The following is a 23,741-nucleotide window of genomic DNA, read 5'->3' as shown; positions in this document are numbered from 1 at the left end:
GGACTCAAACACTTCTCCCTCCCTTCCATCGGCATAGTGGTGACTAGATAATGAGTGAAGTCTCTGTGTTTGTTATTAAAAGTCTGAACGTGAGAATAAGATGTGTAAGAGATACACAGATAGTGATGAAGACATGTGTTTTAAATCTGGTGTATGTTTGTTGTTCGATTTATTTTGAGCAGGAATGGGCCTCGGATGATCAATTTAGTTGCAGATGCAGATAAAGGGCAGATCCAAGATTTTGTTTCCCACTTTGTTTTTTGACAAATAAATTATTTGATTTATCAGACCACTTCCTTTTTTTTATATTTCCACAAAACCATCAGATGTGTATTGTTATTATTTTGTCCACCCCAGTCGTTGAGGGTTCTCCTCCTCTGTGTTACTACAGAACCCTCATGAAGCTGCTAATCTTTAGTTTAATGTCTTTAAACTGAGGCTGTAGTTTGTATCCGTCTGTTTATCTTAATTATGTGTTATGTCTTTCTATTTATCTTTAATCTTTAGGTTCAGGTACATCACTTGTCGTTGAAAGACACATAATTAAATATACAATAATGCACAGAGTCAAATTTGGAAAAAACTGTATGTCCACATTGAGATCCTGGGCTGAAGTCGTTTGACTACAACTCCCAGTTTGCAGCGCGAATATGTTTGGTGTTACGTGCAATCGGGTATTTCCTGTTTCCTCTCCGTCCCAGTGCAGCGAAGGTTCCTGTCTTATATCACCCAGTTGGTTTGGGATGTAAGTGAACCGACATTTGTCCGCTGGAGATTTGCTGCTGATCCAGAAGCGACAGAGAAGGTACAGTAGCTTAATAACGTTTGTAAACAGAGTTAGCTCGCTGACATCTAGCTAGCTAGCTTCGACAGGAACTCAAATCAAATCAATAGGGATTGTTTCAGTGTCTTATTGTTGTTTTATTATGAAGGTGTTATAACATTATAGGTCATTTATGATTGGTCTTTGTGCTTAAAGCTTCACACAGAGAAGCATTGATTTAAGTTTCTTATCAAGAAAATAAATATTCAATATTTTTCTTTGGTCTACAATGTAAAATAAAGTCAAGTTGTAAAAAGCATTTTGGCACTAAAATCGTTTCCAGACCTCTGACCTTTAATTAATAAGTTAGTTATTAAGTGGTTAATCTATCCATCCATTTTATTTATTCATTTTATACATTCTGCTGATTATCCAGGTCCAGGTTATGTTTATTGATTATGTTATTATATTATAAGGAATGTGTCAGTAAATAATAATACTCAAATATGAAATAAATGGACATTTATTTACAATATGCTTGTTAAGACATTTTAGATCATGTTATCTCTACTGGTTTTCCATCATACTTTAACTATTTGAGCAGTAAGATTTCTAAATTCTCCATGTGGTCATAAAACAGTTTAATCTGGTGACTCTTGCAGAAACCTGAATAGTTTGCTTTCACTGTTGGTGGAGGAACATGAGGTGAGTGTTGTAGTGAAATATGTGATTTAAAGATGAGCACTGTATTTGTCCTGCTTTAGATGAGACTGCCGTGGAGGACTCTCAGGTTACACCGAGCACCTGTAAGGAGAGCGTCCTCAGTCCCTGCAGGTTTGGTGAACTTCGTCCCCGCCTGCAGCACCACTGACACCCACTCCCGGGACCTGCTGCAGCACTTTGTGTCTCGAGCTGGTCGCCTGTTCGTCATCACCGGAGCAGGCCTCTCCACAGAGTCGGGCATCCCTGACTATCGCTCGGAGGGTGTTGGACTGTACGCCCGCACGAGTAGACGACCCATGGAGCATGCAGAGTTTGTCCGCAGCGCAAAGTCACGACAGCGCTACTGGGCCAGGAACTTTGTCGGGTGGCCGCAGTTCTCCTCCCATCTGCCCAACTCTGCTCACAGGGTTCTGCAGCGGTGGGAGGAGAGGGGGAAGCTGCACTGGCTGGTCACACAAAACGTGGACGCTCTTCACTCAAAGGTCGGACAGAAAAGACTGACTGAGCTCCATGGCTGCACCCACAGGTGAGGACACGTCACCTAGCATCTCAATCCCTCAGGGGTGAAGGTCAAGTTCAGATCCTTTGATTGAGCAACAGTAGCTAAAATATTGAAATAAATACACCACCAATATACTGTAGGTGGAAGTCCTGCATTCAAAACTCTCTGCAGGATGAAGGTAAATTAAAGGTGATGATATATCGTTGTCTGCAGGGTGATGTGCCTCGGCTGTGGTGCCATCTCAGCGAGGGAGGAGCTCCAGAGACGGTTCATATCATTAAACCCAGACTGGGGAGCCCAGGCAGGCGCCTCAGCTCCGGACGGGGACGTCTTCCTGGAGGACGAGCAGGTCCTAAATTTCAGGGTTCCCTCCTGCGACGCGTGTGGAGGAATACTGAAGCCTGAGGTCACGTTTTTTGGAGACTCTGTGAAAAAGGGGACAGTACAGTTTGTACATGACAGGCTGGCAGAGTCGGACGCGGTGCTAGTGGTGGGGTCCTCCTTACAGGCAGGTTTTGGCGCAGCTTTGTCATAATAACAGCAGGTTGAAAACAGTTGTTCTGGAGTTTTGAATTTAATTGGGCCCCCTCTGTGATATTCCCTACAGGTATACTCAGGATACAGGTTCTTACTGGCAGCAAGTGACAGGAAAATACCGGTCGCCATCCTGAACATCGGAGCCACGAGAGCCGACCACCTGGCTGAGCTGAAAGTGAGGGGCCGCTGTGGTGAAGTGCTGACGGTCATTCAGCCCCACTGACCCTCATGGACATCTTGTTTATATATTCTGTATTCAGGCTGCAAAAACTACAAACTACCTCATTTAACCAGATGACAACAAAATCACCTTGAGGTTGATGCTCTCAGCTGTTTGAAACTTGTTTTGCGAAAAGGCAAAAGGAGCCAGAGTCATATTCACGTCTCTGCTAGAGGTTAAAACTGATGTGAACTCACATGTTCTTTGCAAAACAACTAAATATTTAATAGGATGAATGTCTTTCATAGGAAAGAAAAGTGCTGTCTTGGAAATTCAACATCCCTGCACTCAATGGATCAATATCTTGGCTCTGGCTACTGAAAGTAATCTGATGGTGCTTTCATTTAGCGAAATCAACACAAACTGACCTGTTATTAAATTAAAAACAAAGAAATCGGTTGTGCAAGTTGCTGTTACATAAAGGCATAAAATCATGTAGCAGATACGGTTCAACAGGTGGTGAAATGGTTTAATTTGTGTTATCGTGGAATGGACTGGGATCTTGTTTTGATATAATGTGGTGCTGAGACTGATCCATTTTAAATGTTCACATAATAAAGAGAATGTACACTTTCTCTACTTGTAAAACAAACATTCTGTTCCACAATCTTGTTTCAACCTAAAACTTTAATTTTTTGACAGAACACATGACAGAAACTTACTGTCTGTTTTTGTTCTTTTAAATAAATTATTTTAAGACACTACAGCACTTTACATGTCAGCACGTCTGTGTTATTTGCCACACACTAAGTTTTGAAGCTGTTGTGCTGAATGCAAATAACCTAAATTTATGTACTGAAAGATTTTAAAATAATACCGACTGGTGGTCATTTAAAATTTTTTTATCCTAAGCAATTACTTGTACTTTAAGTATATTTACTCAGGCACTACTTACTCAAGTATTTGTATGTTACCTTAGTATTTTAATTTTCCTGCTACATTATACTTTTTAAAATTAAGATTTTACATACACAAAGTAGGGTCCAAAAGAGCCCACTGTCTGTATCTATATTTGTTTTTCCAACTCAAGACACTGACCTGGTTGGTACCAGTTTAGACCTCATGGGGACCAAATCCTGGTCCTAATGAGGCAAACTAATATAACTGAGGTCCTGGTTAAGGTTAGGGGCCAGATGTGAGTTGTGGTCAGGTTAAGTTTAGGATTTTGTCCCCAATGTCCCCAATGCATGAAATTCAATGGAAACTCCTCATAAGGATAGTTGCACAAACCCATGTGTATGGGTTCACCACCAGTACGACTGTAAACCCAGGATGTGAAAAGCACTGCACATTAAGAAATAAATGGCTGTTTGGACAAACTTTAATGAGGTGATAATGTACAAATGTTCTACAGTATAACAGGGTGTTTTAAAGAAACTGTTTTCATCACAGACAGACAGAGGGCAGAGTTACTGTGGTTTGACAAACACTAAGATCCTTCAGGACATGTTGCTGCTGAAATCTCTCTTGTAAACGACGCCTCCAGTCGTCCAGGTGGGACTGCGTCTCTTTGAGAAGAACATCTGGGACGCTGAAAGAGTAGAGACAACACGTGTGATGTGCGGAGCCCGTCTGCCATGTTGCTGCAGCCGTAGTCACCATCAGGGGCGTCATGGACAGACAGTTCTCAAAGCTGTGGGTCTGATCGAACCAGTAGGCTACAGGGTAACCCAATAGAAGACCAAAGACTGTGCACAGGTTCCACTCTTCACATTTCTCTCCGACACAAAGTGGTTTCTGAGCCTCCTCGAGTCGTTCACACTCTCTCAGCTGAGGCAGTAAATCTTGTATCATGCTCTTCAGCTCTTCTCTGAACTGGTCGGCGATGGCAGGCTTCTCAAGTGAGTGGCAGACGTCTATCAAAGCCGCGCCGCTACCACAGAGCACCAGTTCTAGTTTCGATCTGACTGTAATTGGGTTAACAATTAGAGCGTGTCCATTTAAATCCAATGTAAGAAGGGATTTAGACACAAGCTGGGAAGACTGCAGAGAGCTCAAATACTGCTGCACCTGCTCTGAGCTGGAGCCGTTACTGTCAAACAGCAGCGCAGGTTTCAAACCCAAATCAACAGCCAGGACCTGAGTGGCCAGGTCCAGACTCCGAGGAGCAGAGAGAGACTTTCTGCCGACACACAGATGTTTACGAGCGGCAGCGACAAACAACTCCTGAGTGGACATAGCTGCATCAATCACATGACACACAGTTCAAATTGTCAAATGTTACAGTAACGAGGCAAGTCTCTGAAGTAGTTTCCCAAATGCAACGTAGCTATGTGAGATCTTAAAAAGAATTAAATCAAAATGCTATTTCAAAATCTAGAACCCAAACCAGAACATATACACAAGAATGGATGTTATTTGTTGTCAAGCCATTTACAATGAAATAAATGTTTTAAAAAACTACAATTAAATTAAAAAAAGTGAAACAAATTCAGGTAAACAAGATGATTTGTTTTCATCGTGTAACTCCTCATATAGGTTTATGATCGTTTATTCGTGTCCCTTGTTTATTCTTTGTTGGTCCAAGACACCTGAAGGAACAGAGATGTCGCAAATATTACATTACAATAAATATTACAAACTTATGTTTCATCTGCATTAGAGTGCAAACAGACTCATTGTAAGACAAAAGACGATCTTACCATCATCCTGGTTTCGGCGGTGCTATTATTTTTGTTGTTATGTCACAGGCTGCGAAGACATCAGGTCAAAATCGGAGAGGTTTCTTGCGACCCAGACACCTGCTGCAAACAGACCCACGTTGACCAGAAGATTCCTGAAAGAGAATCGACAGACAAGTCAGAAATGAGGATTAATTCTGACTGAATTAAATCTTTTGACAAACGACACAAAAACATAAATACTACACAGAGATGATGGCTAAATTAAACTCTTATGGGGATACAGCTTGCTGAGTAAATGACCAACTGGAGTTTGTCAAAGCAGTTGACATGCACCCCCTCCGGAGAAAATGCGGAGTAACTGCGGAATTACAGTGCATGTCTGAAAACAGCTATACAGTACGTGTGGATCTGTCCGGGGCCCCTGGAATTCTGGGGGCCCCAGGCCAGCAGTCCCCTTTGCCCAGTAAGCATAATGTTGCTTTAATAGTAACAATGCGGTTATTAAACATTTGTCCAGTTGCTTTCATCATCTTTTAATCAATCAATTAATATCTTGGTTGATCACTTATATACAGTCTTGAAAAACCCAGAGTCATAAGATCACAACGTGAGTCGCACATGCAGCTAAATGTTTATCAAACTGCGTCCCTGACTTTCTGTCAAGACTGAGCTGATCGACCAATCGACTGATCGCAGAAGCTCAGCGATTACATCAAGACGACAGACTCAAGGGCAACGCGTTAGCCACGGGGCTAACGTTAGCACACAGGTCACATCACACGCTCTCCCCGCGGACTCACCTCCTGAAGTCGGTTCTGTCTGTGGCGAACCGACAGGCTGTGCGGACCCAGTCCGCCACACTAGAGGCAGAGTTCTTTTTACCGTCCGGACCAGTCATCGTGCCAACGTGCGTTAACGACAGCAGCGAGGAGAGCTCGGAACTAATAAACAACAGCGGGGAGACGGGGGAAGAGTTTAGCTGAACACCAGTACGGTGAGAGAAAAGGCTCAAACTTCACGCGTCCTCTGCAGACTCGCTCGCTGTACGTAAAAAAAAATGTCTGCCACCCGATACCGTCGGTTCCTGAAACTGTGTGAAGAGTGGCCGCGGGATGAGACCAAGAAGGGCCGCGACCTGGGGACGTTTCTGCGGCAGAGAGTAGCCTCCGCCTTCCGGGAGGGTGAAAACACACAGGTACCGAGGCGCCCGCAGCTCCACTGCATGAACACACCGAGCTAAGCTGAGGGCTTTACCCGGACGAGGAGCACCGAGAGCCGGCGACCTTGTCTGCTCTGACCGTGTGTTGTTAACTAACACGTTCTGTTCAGTATTCTGACCTCGGAGGTTCAGAGAATCACTAACTGTGCTTATATCTATATGCATAATGTGTTTATATACACACTATCTTTATATCTACATACAGTGTTTTATATTTACATAATGTGTATATCCCCCCCTATATTTATATCTATATACAGTGTTTATATTAACATAATGTTTATATCCTCTCACAGTATATTTATATCTATCAATCTTTTAAGGCGTAGTTATTATTTTCACACTGATATTTTGGATTTTGTTCATATTTGTCCATTTGTGTAAATTTTGCACAAATTAAACTAGATTCAGTGATTATATAAAGGGAGTAAACTCCAATAAATAGGAAATGCCTTCAATTAAAGCAGTGCACTACTTGTGACAAATATGAAACCAATTCCTTATCTATTTGTTAACTTAGCAGGGACAATGCACAGTACATTTAATGCACCACATATAGCTATAATCTACTTTCCCAATGTGTAGTCACTGGTGTGCAGGCTGCAGAAGTAGAAGATAACAGCCATTAGTCTTACACCTACAAACACAGATAACTAACAGCAAACACCATAGAAGAGCATAATGTAAAAGTTATGGAAGTTTTCTGGAAGCTGGTGAAAGGAGAACTCAGGCAGCAGCTGACGTCTGATGCAGAAGGTTTTAATGTAGACTTGATGCATCAAGGAGACCAGAAGGTGGAACAACATACAAATGCTAACAGAGGAACATGAGCAATTTGTCACCCCCAAGTCAGACAATGTCTCCCACAGCCTCCCCATATATCTCCCTCTACTTGTTTTCACCCATTCTAACAGCACCTCCATGAATGGCTAGGATTGCTGTCACTCTCTATGTTACATGTAGGTGTTCGCATCCTATTGGATGGTTAAGTCTAAAGTATGCATAACTATATCACATTGTGTCCTTACATCTGGCCACTGATAAAATACGCAAAAGAGTTAAAGTCGGTGAGGGTTGAAGTTGGTGCCTCCCTGTCTGGTGCATATGAGTAAGATATGAAAGTCCCTCAATGTAGACTACACTACAATGTACTGTTGGTCGGCCCTTTATCTATAACCTAACCTTGGGTACTGCTCAGAGAAGGGAGTGTCTGTGGAATTTAGACAGGCACTATTCTCCTGTACAGATATGTGTAATATACATAATATATCGTGGCATATACAGTATTGTGTGAGGAGGTTCAAAAATTCCTCAACAGTAAATTAATGTAGTATCAAAAACAACAGTGTATAACATGCACACTGATGCTCCTGATGTTACCGGATGCTTTTGAGATTAAACATTTCAGTCACAACAAATGTGTGAAACACGGCTCATTATTCCACATTTTTATACCAAACAGCCACATTTGGTTTCTGACCTCTGTCCTGTTCTTTACATTTTATTAACCTTTCAACTTTTTCCCCTCCAGATCACAGATCCAGAGAAATGTGACCAGATGTATGAAAGTTTGGCCCAAATTAACGGCAACGTGTACAGACAGCGAGTGAGTAGATTGCATCTGCATTTATTTGTTGTAATGAATGTTTCACTCCAAAAAAAAATGAATAGAATTTGACTGAAGAGGAAACCTTGTGTCTTTTTAGCATTTAATCTGTGATGAAGATAATAAAACAGTATTGTTAGTGCAAAGCTCTCAGTCTGTAAATGTGCTAGCATTTTAAAATCCTACTGGTCTTTGTTTACTTTCTATACCTGTGTGAAATCCAGTGACGTGTATAAAAAGACTCAAACCTGTCTTTGTATCTTCGCACAGTTTCCTCGTGTAAGAGACACAAGCTTTACCGGTGTGACGGTGGAAGAGTGTAAAGTTCTTTTGTCAGGTATGGATTCACAACATCAGAAGCGCTGTGTTCAATACAAATAAATGGTTGGATTTAACCTATACAATGAAAATAACTGTTACTGTAATCTGAATTTTACAGGGAGTATGCAACAGACGGACGAAGAAAAAAAGGGTCTTTGGAAGACGTTAATGGAGAGATTCTCCTCCAAATCACCAGAAGATGGTCCAGAGAAATCTGCAGAAAAATAACTCTTTTCTTATTGTATGTACAGAAATACAACTTACTGTTCTATTATTGATCGTTTTCGACTGTCATTTTTATGAAATGTTATTATGGAACTGTTTTTAAATTTGGTTAGTTGTATAGGCTGTCTCCATCCATCAATCCATCCATTATCTATTTATACAAATTATCCATTGAAGGTCGGAGGATGCCAACACCAATCCCTGAGGAACACCTTAGAGGGGTCACCAGTCCATCATAGCGCAGAATGAAAAAGACTCAGCAAAAGGACAAAGGGTTCTGGAATACCATCCAAGCACATACATTTGACAAGGAACCCTTTAAGGAGACACATTTTAACATTGCAAATGATGCTTCAACTAAGGTCGAGGATTGTGTTTGTTATTTAGAATATCTAAAAATGTATCTGGTGGAAATAAAGATCAGGGGCTGAGGAACAAGATCTCTAAGCATTAAGAGATCCAATGTCACTGAGTGTTTTCATAGTGAAACTCCGGGATTTAACCGACTGGAAAAGAAACACTACAATCTACTATAAGTCCCTATCACTCTGTTTATTTTTATGCAGATCCAGAAAAATAAAAATCTGTTAAAGGTTTGGGCCGAATCTGAGCTGCCGAGTGTGTATGGTTGAGATTCTGTGATTTACTGTACTAGTGCTACATTTTTACTTGTCCTGAAAAACGTATGAAAAATCCTTAGTATTTCTTACCATTAATGTTTCTTTAAGCCAACCACTGCTCATTATAAATCATTTGACCATCTTAATCCACCATTCTTCTCGGACTGTGTTGGAAATGATAAACGTTTAAAAAGGTCATTTGGCAAAAAATCTTTTATTTTAGCAGATTTATAGCAGTAACTAAAACATATCTTTCTTCATCAGTAAAGCACACAGGACAGTTTTCATGAAAAAACCAATAAAACCAACTTTTTAAAAAATCGCAACTTCAATTTAAAAATGTAGCACGGTGAATATTGCCTTTTTGTGTTCAATATGGATATGGGCAAATTCTGATGACATACTTTGCATGGATAGGTTATTTAGAATATTGGCCGTCACATACACAGATATTGATCGTTATTTAACGAGGTGATTTTATACCATCGTTCCTCCATCATAGTCGGACTAGTTTGTGAATCTCTGATCTAGAATTCCATAGAAAGAAAATTGAGTTGAAAACACAGAATTATGTCTTGATTCTGAATTGAAGTGCTCTGGTCAAAGCGCAATGAGCCGTCCTCTACTCCTCCTTTTCCTCACGGTTGTCTCTCCATATGCAGTAGTTGAGAGAGGTAGCGATGCACAGCCAGGTCAGGTAGGGCGCCATGAGCAGAGTGGCGGTGCGGCTGATGGGATACCAAGACACCATGGTGGCTCCGACAGTCCCAGTGAGGACCACAATCTCCATGAGGGCCTGAAATGGGCAGAGAAAGAGAGAGCGGGTGTATTAGGGACAACAATGCAGAATATTGACTTGTCAATAATGATCCCATGGGTTGTCCCAGATAAAAGAAATAATTATGGTCAATCCTACCAGTTTTATCTTGTGTGCACCAAAGAAAATAGGAGTCCAGGCCCAGTTCAGAGCTAGTTGTAGCCCATATAGTCCCAGTGGAACCAGTGCATCCTCAGTGAAACCTCCCAGCTCCTTCCACACCAGGTAGGAGCCATACCTGCACCACAGAAAAAAAAAAATATATATATTATTTTATAAAATGAGGGTGGTGCAGAGAGTGAAAGACTGTAGGAATCAATATGATCTTTACCCCATGCCCGTGTACAGACAAGTCCAGACTATAGGGAATGCAGCGTTCGGCGGGCGCCATGATGGTTTCTGCAGGGTTGGGTACCAGGTCTTCACCTCTTTGCGTGTGATGAAGCCACCGTAGAGCCCTCCCAGGTGGGGCAGGCCGGTCATTCCAATCATAGGCAGCCACATTTTCTGAGATAAGAGCAGGAAACATGATAAAACTGGAACCTCTGCTCCGCATCTACTATTTTTAACTGATAATTACTTTTGATCAGATGATTGGAGTTTTAAATCGAGACATTTCAAACAATATCCAGCTCTTCCCTCTGCCTCCGACAAGAGATCCAAAAGCGAATTGTTTCTCTGCAATCACGGGACTCGGAACGCACAACTGTTGACCCAGTATAACGACTGTGCAGTAAGAGAAAACCTGATAAACTTGTCCTGAGGCTGTTGTGTATCAGATCAACATATATCGCCAAAGATGATATGTCGCTAAATCGGTCGGCTCCACTCAGTGAAGCACAAGAAGCGTATCTAACAAACTACTTTACATGTAGTGTTGACCACTTTTCAAAGTGTTTTTTTTCTGTTTTCAATGCAGCCATTGCTATAAATGAATTACCTGTGCCAATGAGGTTATGTTTGTATCTGCCTTGGTCTGTTATTTAGCAGGATTACACAAAAACTAGTTCAACACTTGGTGGAGGGGTGTGGTCTGGGTCAGGCCAGAACCAATCGAAGTTTGGTGTGGATTCAGGAATTTTCTTTCGTAAGATGGGGCATTTTTCACGATTTTCATTGATTTCTCTGAGAATAATTCATGTATCTTGATGGAAAAGACGATCACACCACACGTAGAGCAGAAACGTCAATGTAATAGATGGAGTCGGTCATAATTCAGCTCCGTTTTGGTCTCCACCTGAAAAAAAAATCTGTCAGCTGTTTGTTTGTTGTTGGCTGTGTTGTGTCCAGCCTTTATGCTTCAAATAGCTGATGGGGCCAAACTCAACTTTACTGGGAACGAACACAGTAAAGCCAAACGGCAAATAAAGGATGGTCTGACCTGACTTGACCTCACCTCACAGTTGTGGGGAAGCCAATAGAAATATATGAGGGTGGAGCTGAGAGGGAGGCTACAGCGGAGTCTGTAGTCAAACCTTTGTTTTATGTCACATATGAAAACATTAAATGAATCAGTATTAAACTCCAGCACTTTAACATCAGTATCAGCTCCATAAATCCAATGTTGGCATTATTTGTTGAGGTATTTCGTGTTTTGTTGGTTTTTCCAGTTTGAGACAGCTGGTAACTTGTGAAGACTGCACCATGAACCTTTGCGTCCTGAAGTACCTGCTGTCTTTAACCTGACCAGTCCCAGTGGCTGTGGGATGCGGAAGTTCAGGACATGTGATCGAACCCCAGACTTGTGTAATGTTGATAAAAAACAGTGCTAGGTTTGGTAATGAGGGTGTTAACAGATCTTGTCTCCGTAGTTTGGGTGAATAGTAAGAATCCAAACAGTAAGACGCGCTGGAATAAAAAAAAGCTGTGACAACACACGACAATAAACGGGTCAAAGTTCCGTGTTGTAAAATGACAGACGTGTGTGCGTTCCTTGATTGTGGGTCTGTAGTGAGATCAGCGCACTCACCCTTCTCCCTGGTGTCAGCTCCTTTGTGTTGTGTAGTATTGTGTCGTGTCCTCGAGCTGCGGCTACACGCACACACTGTGCTGCTGTGGCATGCTGCTCTGTTGTGATATAAGAGTGGGGAGGGGCGGGGCTGGGTTATCTCTGCACACACTCCCAGAGCCACACACAGGCAGTGACGTCACCGCGCGCCCACCAGCCATTGGCCCGCAGGATGAGTTGCCAGTGACGTCCGCGAAGTTGGTTTCTAATTCGACAAACGGTGCAACAGCTGAAGTTGTAATTAAGTTTTTATTCAATTCATTTTATTAATGGGAGAATTTCTCATTCACAAGAAAAGACGGACTTCAAACCGAGTCAAGGATTATTTTATTTTTTTTACCAAGAACTGAATGGTTCCACATTAAGACTTAAAGGGAGAGTTCACCCCAAAATGAGAATTCACCCATTATCTACTCACCACTATACCGATGGAGGGGTGGCTGGAGTGTTTGAGTCCACAAAACATGCGAACATGAACGCAGCTCCACAGGAGAATATCAGAGGGCATTTAGGCTAAAAACATGATGTAAATGACGCCATTTAGGGTCAAATTTGAATATCGGTGCTTACAGAAACTTGGCTGACATCACGGTAGCAGTATGGAGGCATTTTATGATTTTTTTAATGTTGTTTATTAATGTTTGAAGAAGTGGTGGCCAACTTTGTTTACCCCTCGTTTGGTGGACTTGTAAACTTCCCCCACCCATCCATTGGCATAGTGGTGAGTAGATAATGAGTGAATTTTCATTTTTGGGTGAACTATCCCTTTAAGTTTTTTTTGTAAATATGTATAAAGTTTACTAGACAGCTATGAAAAAAAGGAATGAAAAAAACTACATTAAAATTCTGTAATTATACAAACCCTCTCTCTTAGATATGGAGAATTTTTATTTTAACAATAAAGTTGACTGTAGCTATATTATTGTTTGTAGAAGTGGTAGACGTAGTAGTAGTAGTAGTTGTAGTGGTATCAGGGAGATAAGACAGGGCTGCTATTTTATCTGCAACAGATTGCTTGATTGATTAATTAACTTATTGATTCATTCATTGATTGATTGTTTAACTTATTGATTGATTGATTGATTGATTCATTCATTGACCTCCACTTGTTGTAGGACTATATCATAATGTCTCTGTTACCTTGTCTCCCAATCAGAAACCAACTTCAGAGTCGTCGGTTGTGGGTATTTCGTGCCTAAATAAACATGTATTATATCACCACTGTGGTCCAAAGGTCAATAAATACAGAAATGAACGTTATCAGTCAGTTATTTTTATTTCCTGGATGCTTTACAAAGCGCAAACAGCTGGATACGAGGCTGGAGACGAGACAACAAAGATGATGTAAAGGTCAAGATAACTTCAGCCTCCTGGTCGTCTGTGAGGGTTTTGAATAACCATCTTTTATTGTTATATGTTAGAGGATATGCCTCTGGCAAGTCAACCCTTAAAAACATGGTAAATCCAAAAGCACATTACATTTAAACTCATTAGAGACTGTGAAAGGAAAAGCGTGGATGAGAATTCTCGACAAATTTCAAAAACTTATAACCTAGCAAAGCGTGACATAGCATAAAAAGATGTAAAAACACATCAACGAGTCTTTAGATGGATTATGAGAAACGGGCTCCTGGGCAATTGACACAACACAAACTTTGTGGTCACTTTGTGTCTCTTTACACTAATGTTCTGTCTCTTTGTGGTCATATTAGGTCGCATTGCTGTTGTTTAGTGTGTCATTACTTGCTTTGTGCCACTCTTTAATCATTTTGTGTCTCTCATGGTCTTTTTAGTCTCTCTGTGGTTTTGTGAGCTGTTTTTAACAGAAGACCAGATGCTCTGGCCCAGGAGCCTATTGGGCCTTGTCCCATTCAATGACCCGTCCATGAATGAGCTACAACTTTGCATGATGTTTCATTACATTGAAGGTCAGCATTGTATCTAGAGCCAGACCACCCAGCGGTGCTCGGACCCAACTGTATTTCTTAGGTTTATAATTAATCCCCCAGAGCCTAAACATGCTTGAAAACTCAAGGCTCAGCTGCAAAGGCAAATCAAAGGCAAATCACGGCCAACTCCCCTTAACATTGTCCTGTTTGTGTGAATTTTGGGAGACACATCTATTGAGACTCTGTTGAGACCAACAAACTCCAAATGATATCAAAATTTGTCAATCTAATCTTAAGATTTAACAATGTTAGATTACAAAGGTTTTTAGTTTGTGTAGAAAGACAAGTCCGTAGCATTGCATAGAAGTTTCAGTTTTTGGATGCAAAATATTTAAATATCTGCTGGAACACACGGCAACGCTGTTATTAGCAACAAAGCATTGTCATGGTTGTTAAGCTTTTCTGATCAAATTGGAAGTGACTGTGGTCAACCTTCTAAGAGGATGTCAAAGTGTAAAAATAGTCCTTTATGGCACTAGGTGGCGCTGTGACTAAATATTGTCAGCTCTTGACAATCGTTGCCATGACGAATTTCCATCACTTGCTATAAAAAATAGTAGTAGAAGTATTGTTACTAGATTTCACACCTTTAATTAGAGTCCTGCCCTGAAGACATGTTCAGTTCAATCATAGTCATCACACCAGTTACTGCAAAGTAATCGACTGTGTGCTTACACGTATTACATTTAGCTGCTTATTAATATTTTTGCTCAATTTAAGTCAGATAACTCCTAAGACCTAAAGGATGGAATATTGAAAGTTCCTGACTTTCCATCTGGGTGGTTCTGACAGTGTTGGTAATTTTCACACGTGCTGTGGACAAAGAGACAGTTGTGACTCGACCCCAAATCCTCAGATCTTATCAGTGTTTGAGAAGAGTCCAGGCCTGAACACATCTACAGGCCTCATGTCAGTCTTGGTCACATCGCCAACAACTAGGAACAGGAAATGTAAGAATGTTTCTCACTTCTTCTACAAAAACAGGACCACACAATGGAGGACTTATTCAACTTCATTGGTACAAATGTTTGTGTGATGATTTTCTATTTTATTGAAAAAATATGACAATTCAAACAGGTACATGTCTACAAACTGTACTCAGAAGTTGTACAAGTGTACTGTATGTAGGCAACTGGACATTGTTTGTTTTTTTGTTTCTTGAACACGTTTCACCTCTCATCCAAGAGGCTTCTTCAGTTCTGATGAAGAAGCCTACGTACACTTGTACAACTTCTGAAGATACCATAACCTGGATGATGGAGAATCTTTACAGACATATATACAAACTATATTTTAAAAAAAATACAATAAATATTAACAAAAATTACTGATAAAAAATGTAAAAGACTCTCTGACACAACTCAACTAATCCAGCCTGATCCAGGCAACCAACAGTTATAGGATATTTTAAAGGGATAGTTCACCCAAAAATTAAAAGTCACCTATTATCTACTCGAAACATTGTCATTTACACCATGTTTTTAGCCTAAATTTCCTCTTAGATCTCCCTCTGGAGCCGTGTTCGCACGTGGATCACAGAGGACAATTCAACTGTCGGAGCTTACGGACACTGGGATGACACCACAGGAGCAGTATGGAGGCAGTTTATGTTTTATGTTGTTTTCTTACTTTTGAAGAAGTGGTCACCATTTACTTCAATTGTATTGGATTTGGCTGCAACACTGTTTACCCCTGAAATTCCAGAAGTGTTTTGTGGACTCAAACCCTCCACCCACCCCTCCATCGGCATAGTGGGGAGTAGATAATGAGTACATTTAAATTTGGGGGTGAACTATCCCTTTGAGGTTTTGTTTCTTCACTTTTGGACATTTGGATCAATGTTCGGGTTAATGAAGGAATGGATTTGACATTATTTATAATAATAATAATTAACCACTCTGGTATGAGGATAACCTGACCCACCAGGGGCTGCTCCCATCTCCTTTAGCCTCATAGAGTTGGAGGATGGAAGGAAAGCATTAAATAAATACAGAAAAAAGTTGCAAACACATATATATTCATAACTATTCTCTAAAAGCAACGACACACAACAACATATAAACCACTTTACTCTTCCATCGCAGTGCAGACAGCGGTGCTCTCTCCTCCCGTGGCACGGGGGTACCTCCCCCCTCGACGCCCTCCTGTCAGGCGGGCAGCGGGCACACCTCTCCTCCTCCTCCTCCTCCTCTTCCTCCGTGGTCCTCCAGCGTCTCTCGTACCTTCTTGCCGCTCCTCTCAGCCTCGTTGTCTGCCGGTGAACTCTCACCCCAGCTGCTCGGGAAATGTCACACAGGCAGAGGCCCGTGTTGCAGTAGGGGGGCGTAATGGGAGAGGGCAAAAAACAACAACATCTTTTTTACTGCATCTTTTTACGCGCCCTGTGTCGTGGAGATGCCACATCCAGCTGCCGCCGGCACCTCCAGCTCAGGCAGCAGCCGCCGCCGCCGCTGATCGCAGCCTCAATGCTTATCTCGCATTAGGGCTAATATAGAGATATATATATATATATATATATAAAAAAAAAAAAAGCCGTGGCAGACATGTGAGTAGCAAACCATCGCTGTCCACCTCCACTCACACGTTCATGCTGTGTGTTCACGCTCTTGTGGCGGGGACAGATGCTCGTTGGACCGTGTGCTTGTGCATGTGAGTGTCGTGGTGCTGGTGCTGCTGCTGCTGCTGGTGGTGGTGGTGGTGGTGGTAGCACCGCTGCTGCTGCACCGGGCTCTCTGCACATCGGCGGGCGGAAGGTGAAGCCTCGCCGTCGGCTTGTTTTGGGGGCTGCGTGTCGGCTGAGCTTCATGGAGCCAGAGTGTGTGTGTGTGTGTGTTTCTCTGCTGGAGGGAAACACACACATCCACTGTGGCAAGATGCGTGTGCGTGTGTGTTTGCTGTAGCTTAGCTCCTTAGCCTACTCGCATTGATTCAAGGTAGCTGTGTGCGTGTGTGTGTGTGTGTGTTTGTGAGAGAGGCTGACAAAGTGTGTGTTGAGTGGCATCTCCAGTCAGATGTGGAGGCCCAAGTTTGAGCCCACATGGTAATGCAGAGGTGTGTGTTTGTGTGTAGGTGTGTGTGTGTGTGTAACCTCCTTGTCAGCCTCACACGCAAACACCCACACACTGACTCAGGAGGGATATTGTTTGTTGAGCGTCACAGGTTTGACTTCTCAGATTCTTACGTGTATTTGATGGAAAAGTCAAATTTGTCTGCTTCGCATTGACTCTTTGCTTTCCTGTAACTCAGTGTAGTTTCCTCACAAGTACAAGTACATGATTCTTATAGTAACTGTGTAAAATTACTTAAGTTCAAACTCTGGATACCATCGGGCTTACGGCTGCAACTATAGTGTTTATTTTCTTCATCGTTAAACCTGCTGATTATTTCCTCAATGATCATAATATGTCTATATCCTGTGGGAAATAGTAAAAATGAGCAGTCCCAGATTACATTTGTCAATGTCGTTTTGCTCAAAGATATTCAGTTTACTATTTAACATTTACTACAGTTGAATATCAAGTTCACTCTTTACTACAGCTACTGTAAATATTCAGTTTACTGCCACAAATTCTCACGTGAGAAACTGTAGAAGAAAATGACTTCAATTATTATTCAACTTTCAAATTAGTTGCACATAAATGTTCCGTCTGATCGATTTAATCGACAGCTCTAATTGTCAACGTTAAGATAACATTGTGCTTAATGTGGTATTACAATTGTTCATTCACAGTCCCACAGTGAATGAAAGAATGGAAATGATTAGTGAATGAAACTATTTTATAACAATATAGATAAATAAAGCAGATTTTAGTGTGTATTGATCACACTACAGACAAGCTCTGGAACACTTGTATGGTCAGTACCACTGCTGTTACGGATACAGCGTATGTCATGTCATTTTAACCAACTCTCTAAGGTATTTACTGTGGTATTTATTATTAGTCATTGTTTGAACATATTTTTAACATAATACAACTTTTGAAACTTTAGGCCTCTGATATTTAATATTTTTGAATGAAAATGAATGAAGAGCTCTGTGATGGTTGAGAAGACCATCTCTATTTATTTTTGATTTTTTGACATTTCTGTGAAACACCAACACCACAATGCCCTGAAAGCACCTTTATTTCTGAATTATCGACCTGACATGTATATTCGACACGTGGCTGCATGTGATGTTTAGGTATTGACAGACAGGTTCTCTGTGTAAACCACACGTGTCTCCTGGTTTCAGGGGGAAGAACGTCATGCTTCTCTTGAAGATGTCAGTCCATCAAACTAATCGGCTTGTGATGCCGATGCCCAGTAGAAGATCCTGGGATTGAGACGTGCATCTCTTCACACTGATGGCCTGGACTGAGTAAGACGTTAAAATCCTCTTGAGTTTCATGGGTTCAAATTAGAGTCAGTAAAATGTTGAACTTTTGAAGTGACGCTCACAAATAATTGTAAAGTTTGTACGTGTGCGGAAAAGATCTGTATTTGTGATTGTCATCGTCCAATCAGATTCATGAGAAGAAACAGGGTCAAAATTCCTACTTGTGACTTCAGTGTCACAGACACTGTGGGAAATTTAAGCGCTGAGTTTCCGTCACAGGTTTTTGTTTTGTTTCTGTTCACAGATGTTCACAGATGTTCACAAAAGTGCTTCTTTTCCCGTGTATTTTTGTAACATCGCCTCTGTACAAACTCTCATGTAGCTTTGTTTTTGCAGGTTCACTAAGGCTAATTCCAGCTAAAAACTCTTAACTTTACAAGCTCTAAATCTTATTGACCTTAAATTGAGCCCGTAATGTTTGGTTTAGATCTGTTTATGTTGCATAAATACGTAGAAGTTGTTAGGAGAAGTTGTTTGGAGAGTGTGTGATGATGTTTGCTTCCTCCCTGACAGGTTTCAGCTGGCCTGCTGAAGCTATGGGGAGCTGTTGGAGTTGTCTGTACAGAGACCCCATCCGAGACAACCATCTCACCAAATTCAAGGTCAATAATACTAAACCTTTCTTATATGTTTGGTATTATGAATTATGAAGGCCCCATGTGTACTGCCTTATTCCATATTGTTGGGCTTTAATATCCCCAAAAATCTGCTATGTTTTTCTGCTTTGTAGGTCACCAATGTGGATGATGAGGGCAACGAGCTGGGCTCTGGCATCATGGAGCTCACGCAGACCGAGCTCATTCTTCACACACGCAAGAGAGACGCCATCCGGTGGCCGTATCTCTGCCTGCGACGCTACGGCTACGACTCCAACCTCTTCTCTTTTGAGAGTGGTCGCCGCTGTCAGACTGGGCAGGGTCGGTATAAACTCTCCGTTTCTCTTGTTCTGTTACAGAGCCATAGAGTCGTGATGGTTGCCTGTTCCCTTTTTTTATGTGTGTCTTATCATTTACTAATTATGTTTAAATTAATTTCCATTTTCACCAATTGTATGAAGTGATGGCCCTGAAAATAAATAAGAAATCACAGCAACAAATCACAAACCCCCCCCGACAGTGCGTCCATCCAATCAGCAACGAGACTTGTCAATTGCAGATACCTACCCTAAATATTCCAACTTGTGTTTTCTTATTTGCAGTTGTTTCACTGTAGTATGGAGTTTCTTACTAGGCTTTTTCCCAGGAGACATTTTGGCTGTTTGTTTTATCTTGTTTAGTGAAAGACAACTAATATTTATAGTATAATCTTGTTAAAGTAGCATTCAAACAAAAAGACTAGCCTGTCAGTATTTGTGTCTTGTGGCTCTGACTTGTAGCACCAAACTTTCTCATTAAACTTTTAACATCGTAAAGCTAAAAGAGCATCGTACCGATTTGATCTCACATCAGCCTCTGCACACATGTGACACTGCGGACCTCACCCTCTTCTTATGACTCTTTAATGAGTGTGTTTTTATTGTGTCATCAGTGGCTGATTGAACCATAACAATGTTTTTATTTGTTTTCCCCTTAACTTTAGGAATCTTTGCATTCAAGTGTTCCCGGGCAGAGGAGATCTTCAACTTGCTCCAGGAGCTGATGCAATGTAACAGCATCAACGTGGTGGAAGAGTCGATGATGATGAGTCGCAGTGGTCACACACCGGAGATGGAAATGTCTCGCACGCCACAGACTCCCAACAGTGAGTCACACGCCCACACAAACACAAATAGCACGTCAGGCCGCAGCTGCAGACTCCCGCTTCATACAGCTGTTTAGTGTTGTGTGACAGCTGTTGTCATCAAATGTGTCCTTTTTATATCTGTACTGCGACAAAGTTATCATATCAACATATGGTCTGTCATGGTCCTGGTGTCTAAATACATCCTGCTTGAATCTTACTTAAACATTAGATGTTTATGATCAATGTTTTTATGTGTATTTAATGATGCTTGTTGGAAATCAGTGTGAAATAGGTCAGTCATAGTCCTACAGAGAATTATTACCTGAATTCTTTTGCACAAAAAGCTCTACTGCAGTGAGAAGAGAACCACAGAACTTTATGGTATTTTGTAAAATAATATAAAAAGTTTTTGGTGCAAAGGCAAGCTAATGAATGAATGATACCTGTTACTTGACATTTGACAATTCTGATGAAGGCAAGATGGCTGAAAACGTTCAGGGAATAAAACATGGTGTCTTGTTTAATTTTGCTAGACACAGGGACAGCTATTGAATCTATTGAGCCAAATCAAAACAATTTCGACTGTACTTGATACAATAAAGAAAAAAAGTTCTAAACTGAATACTAAATAATTAAATATAGCTGGAAGACAAAGTATATTTCATTTTTCTTCCTTACTCATTTCTTAAAACATAGAAACAGAAATCTGTGGTTTGATGCTGTTCATTTCTCTGGGTTTGGCATGTTTGCATGTGTTGAATCAATACTTCTATCCATTCACCCATAAGTCTTTATCTGGAGTTTTACATGGTTCACACTTATCTGTGTTTGCAGCTCCAGCATTCCCTGTTCAGGCTTTCCCCAATGGATACCCTGGCTATCCAATCAGAGGCGACTCCTCCCAACCCTCTCTTGCTGATGATCATGGACATAGTCTCATGGGTTTGGACGACCAGGTAAGATTCATGCTCCTCATGGCTCACAGCATCTGTGCTTGTTCACATTTTCACCCAGTTTGTATTTCCCCCCCCAACAGACCCACACCTATGTAAACACTGTTAGCATGGAGGGGGATCTCTCCATGCGTCACTGTGTGCACTCCCTACCTGAGGTGCGGCCCAGCACTTTCACCGAAACAGCACGGGGAGCCATGCCCATCGGGGGACAAGGAAACCCGCAGTCCAACCTGCGGTGCTGTCCCCTGGAGGAGCATAAAGATCCTCAGGTGTTTTTACAGCCGTCCTCACAGGAGGTCAAATTCATGCTGGGCCCCACTCCGGCACAGCGCCATCTGCTGGAGAGAGAGAGGGAGAGAGAGCGGGAGAGGCATGGGCACAATCCTCACAACCTTCAGCCAGTAGAGGGTGCAACAGGCTCAGAGACAGAGGGAGATGAGCCCACTATGCACCTGTGCAACTCTCACTCCTATCACCATTTCCATCACCATGCGCACCGCCACCCGGGTCACAAGCACCCCGACAGCTGCCAGAGTGTTGAGCTCACCTACGAGAACATCAACGGCCTGAGGAGCGGCCGGAAGCAGCGGCTGAGCCCGAGCAGCGTGTCGCAGTCTGTGGGTTCCAGCAGCAGCAGCAGTACCGGGGACAGTCACTCCCACTCCCTCCTGCACCCACACCCTCACGGCCCGTCATCTCTCCCCCCGCAGGGCTACGCCTGTGAGAGGGGCATCGTTGGGGGACACCGTCGGACAGCTTTGCTGAACTACGAGAACCTGCCCTCCCTGCCCCCGGTGTGGGAGTACAGCGCTCTACAGCGTGATGACGAGCAGGAAGAGGATGATGACGAGCAGGATGATGAGGAATACGAGGAGGAAGAAGAGGACTTTGATGAGTACGAGTTCTCAGAAGGCCCTGGGACACCCAACGGGTACCACCAGGATGGTCGCATCCACAGAGACGCCCTGCAGAACTATGTCAACACAGAGCAGGTCCAGCCTCCCCGGCTCCCACATGCCTGTCCCCCGCATCCCCGGCCATGTCAGACAGACAGAGGGGGAATATTTAGCTTTGATTTCGGCAGACGATCGAGGTCAGGGGTCGGAGGCTGTGAGCACGGCCACATGCCTCCATCGCGGCAGCTGAATTACATCCAGGTGGACCTAGAGGGAGAAGCTCCCTGCCAAGCCCTCGGCGGCGGGGGTGCCCAGCCCCAGCCCCAGCCACAGCACCAGCGCCTGCCACCCATAAAATGTGGCGCACAGGCACCCCGGCGCAGCGAATGCTACGCAGTCATTGACCTAAAGAAGACCGCTGCCATGTCCAACCTGCAGAAAGCTCTGCCCAGGGATGATGGGACTTCCAGAAAGACTCGCCACAACAGCACAGACCTGCCTCTGTAAACAGTGTTCGAACTGAAGAGGAGCGATGAAGACAGATGATGGCTTATCCTCATCTTAGCACACTGGACCCTTCACTGTCATCCATCCATTCAACTGTCGGGCTGACTAATACAAATACAGGTACCTAATTAGAAACCTACTGAAAACTATCTGTGCATATAAGAGGAAATAAGAAATCTTTGAGGAGAATTTGCCATTTTAATCCTTATTTATCAGACATGGGGTGTGAAGCTCTGTTGGGAAATCTGCAGTTGTTACTGCAAATACTGTTTGCTGGATATATGGATGTGTATACATGAGCATAAAATCATACATACGGAGGAAAATCATACATTTATGATTTTATGCTTAGCTATGACTCGGAGCAGTGACCTCCGTTCTCAGTTGAAGTATTCATTGCCATGCTGTATTACCAAATTTTCTGAAACCCATCTTCACTCACAAATATTGTTTCTATTATTAAGTATCACCACACCCATGTTTGAGTCGGAAATGTGACTCGTTACAGAAAGCTCAGATTAGTCCGTATTTTGGAAATTTTAAAGTTCGGCCAAGATACTGGCCAATGTTCATACCTCATCGCAAGCACCTAAGTCTAATGTTGTGGCTGATAGAAGTTCTTTGTTACGATATGCCTGTAGAGCATTTTGCACACAATCCTATGGAATTGTATTTTATCATATTTTAGGAATAGTTTTGTCCAAATCCAGTTGAAAAAGTGGAATAAAATAAACATAACCGCAGGAGAATTAGACTTAAAACTGAACAACGGTAAACGTAGCACACACACACACAGTTTCAACAAGCTTTCGCTCCCTCCTTATCCACATGCAGCAAAATGAAAAAAAGTAGCATATCATCTTTGATCACGACTCCTGCATATCATCCCTGACCTGCGGAAGGTCCACAGCGGTTTTACGCTTGTCACGTTGCACTTTCGACCCCGGGAGCCACTGAAACGCGCTTTGTCACGATACACTCGCTCTCCACTGGAGCCACAGGTCCGACCATCTCCCTTTTTTTTACCAAAAGCAGGAGGCCAAATACTTCATGGACACGCTCAGTCAGCAATGTAGGCAGAGTTTATTCCAGTGTTTCTAATGGCGACATCAGTAACCTCAAATAGTGGCATTAAGCTATGACCTCAC

At 42.3% G+C, this 23,741-nt stretch overlaps 5 protein-coding genes across 7 annotated transcripts; 3 read left to right on the top strand and 2 right to left on the bottom strand.

Moving 5' to 3' along the window:
* The first annotated feature begins 242 nt into the window (after positions 1-242).
* sirt4 (sirtuin 4) lies at positions 243-2,947 on the top strand. The gene is made up of 4 exons (XM_034586375.1): positions 243-805; positions 1,528-2,012; positions 2,202-2,496; positions 2,596-2,947. The coding sequence occupies exons 2-4, from the start codon at positions 1,528-1,530 to the stop codon at positions 2,746-2,748; spliced, it is 933 nt and encodes a 310-aa protein (XP_034442266.1). The 5' UTR covers positions 243-805; the 3' UTR covers positions 2,749-2,947.
* Positions 2,948-4,048: 1,101 nt separating this feature from the next.
* On the bottom strand, positions 4,049-6,533 carry LOC117761974 (mitochondrial import receptor subunit TOM6 homolog). 2 transcript variants are annotated; one of them, XM_034586379.1, is made up of 3 exons: positions 6,170-6,533; positions 5,388-5,521; positions 4,049-5,276 (listed from the first exon to the last, which is right to left on the bottom strand). In XM_034586379.1, exons 1-2 carry the CDS (start codon positions 6,265-6,267, stop codon positions 5,425-5,427), a joined length of 195 nt encoding a protein of 64 aa, XP_034442270.1. In that variant the 5' UTR covers positions 6,268-6,533; the 3' UTR covers positions 4,049-5,276; positions 5,388-5,424. The 2 variants fall into 2 exon arrangements, with proteins under 2 accessions (XP_034442270.1, XP_034442269.1); XM_034586378.1 differs by having other exon boundaries at positions 6,170-6,323.
* Positions 6,376-9,336, top strand: LOC117761983 (ubiquinol-cytochrome-c reductase complex assembly factor 2). 2 transcript variants are annotated; one of them, XM_034586390.1, is made up of 5 exons: positions 6,376-6,564; positions 8,120-8,194; positions 8,465-8,531; positions 8,634-8,756; positions 8,918-9,336. In XM_034586390.1, exons 1-4 carry the CDS (start codon positions 6,427-6,429, stop codon positions 8,741-8,743), a joined length of 390 nt encoding a protein of 129 aa, XP_034442281.1. In that variant the 5' UTR covers positions 6,376-6,426; the 3' UTR covers positions 8,744-8,756; positions 8,918-9,336. The 2 variants fall into 2 exon arrangements, with proteins under 2 accessions (XP_034442281.1, XP_034442282.1); XM_034586391.1 differs by having other exon boundaries at positions 8,862-9,336.
* A 341-nt stretch (positions 9,337-9,677) lies between these two features.
* On the bottom strand, positions 9,678-12,301 carry tspo (translocator protein). Its single transcript, XM_034586389.1, has 4 exons — positions 12,147-12,301; positions 10,509-10,684; positions 10,277-10,415; positions 9,678-10,156 (listed from the first exon to the last, which is right to left on the bottom strand). The coding sequence occupies exons 2-4, from the start codon at positions 10,679-10,681 to the stop codon at positions 9,983-9,985; spliced, it is 486 nt and encodes a 161-aa protein (XP_034442280.1). The 5' UTR covers positions 10,682-10,684; positions 12,147-12,301; the 3' UTR covers positions 9,678-9,982.
* A 3,574-nt stretch (positions 12,302-15,875) lies between these two features.
* frs3 (fibroblast growth factor receptor substrate 3) lies at positions 15,876-23,311 on the top strand. Its single transcript, XM_034586346.1, has 7 exons — positions 15,876-16,679; positions 18,369-18,494; positions 19,026-19,114; positions 19,243-19,429; positions 20,091-20,252; positions 21,069-21,190; positions 21,271-23,311. Exons 3-7 carry the CDS (start codon positions 19,049-19,051, stop codon positions 22,591-22,593), a joined length of 1,860 nt encoding a protein of 619 aa, XP_034442237.1. The 5' UTR covers positions 15,876-16,679; positions 18,369-18,494; positions 19,026-19,048; the 3' UTR covers positions 22,594-23,311.
* The last annotated feature ends 430 nt before the right edge of the window (positions 23,312-23,741 follow it).

Source organism: Hippoglossus hippoglossus, chromosome 5 (assembly GCF_009819705.1).
Source record: "Hippoglossus hippoglossus isolate fHipHip1 chromosome 5, fHipHip1.pri, whole genome shotgun sequence".
NCBI classification, from domain to species: Eukaryota; Metazoa; Chordata; class Actinopteri; order Pleuronectiformes; family Pleuronectidae; genus Hippoglossus; species Hippoglossus hippoglossus.
This window is presented reverse-complemented; position numbering and strand designations above follow the sequence as displayed.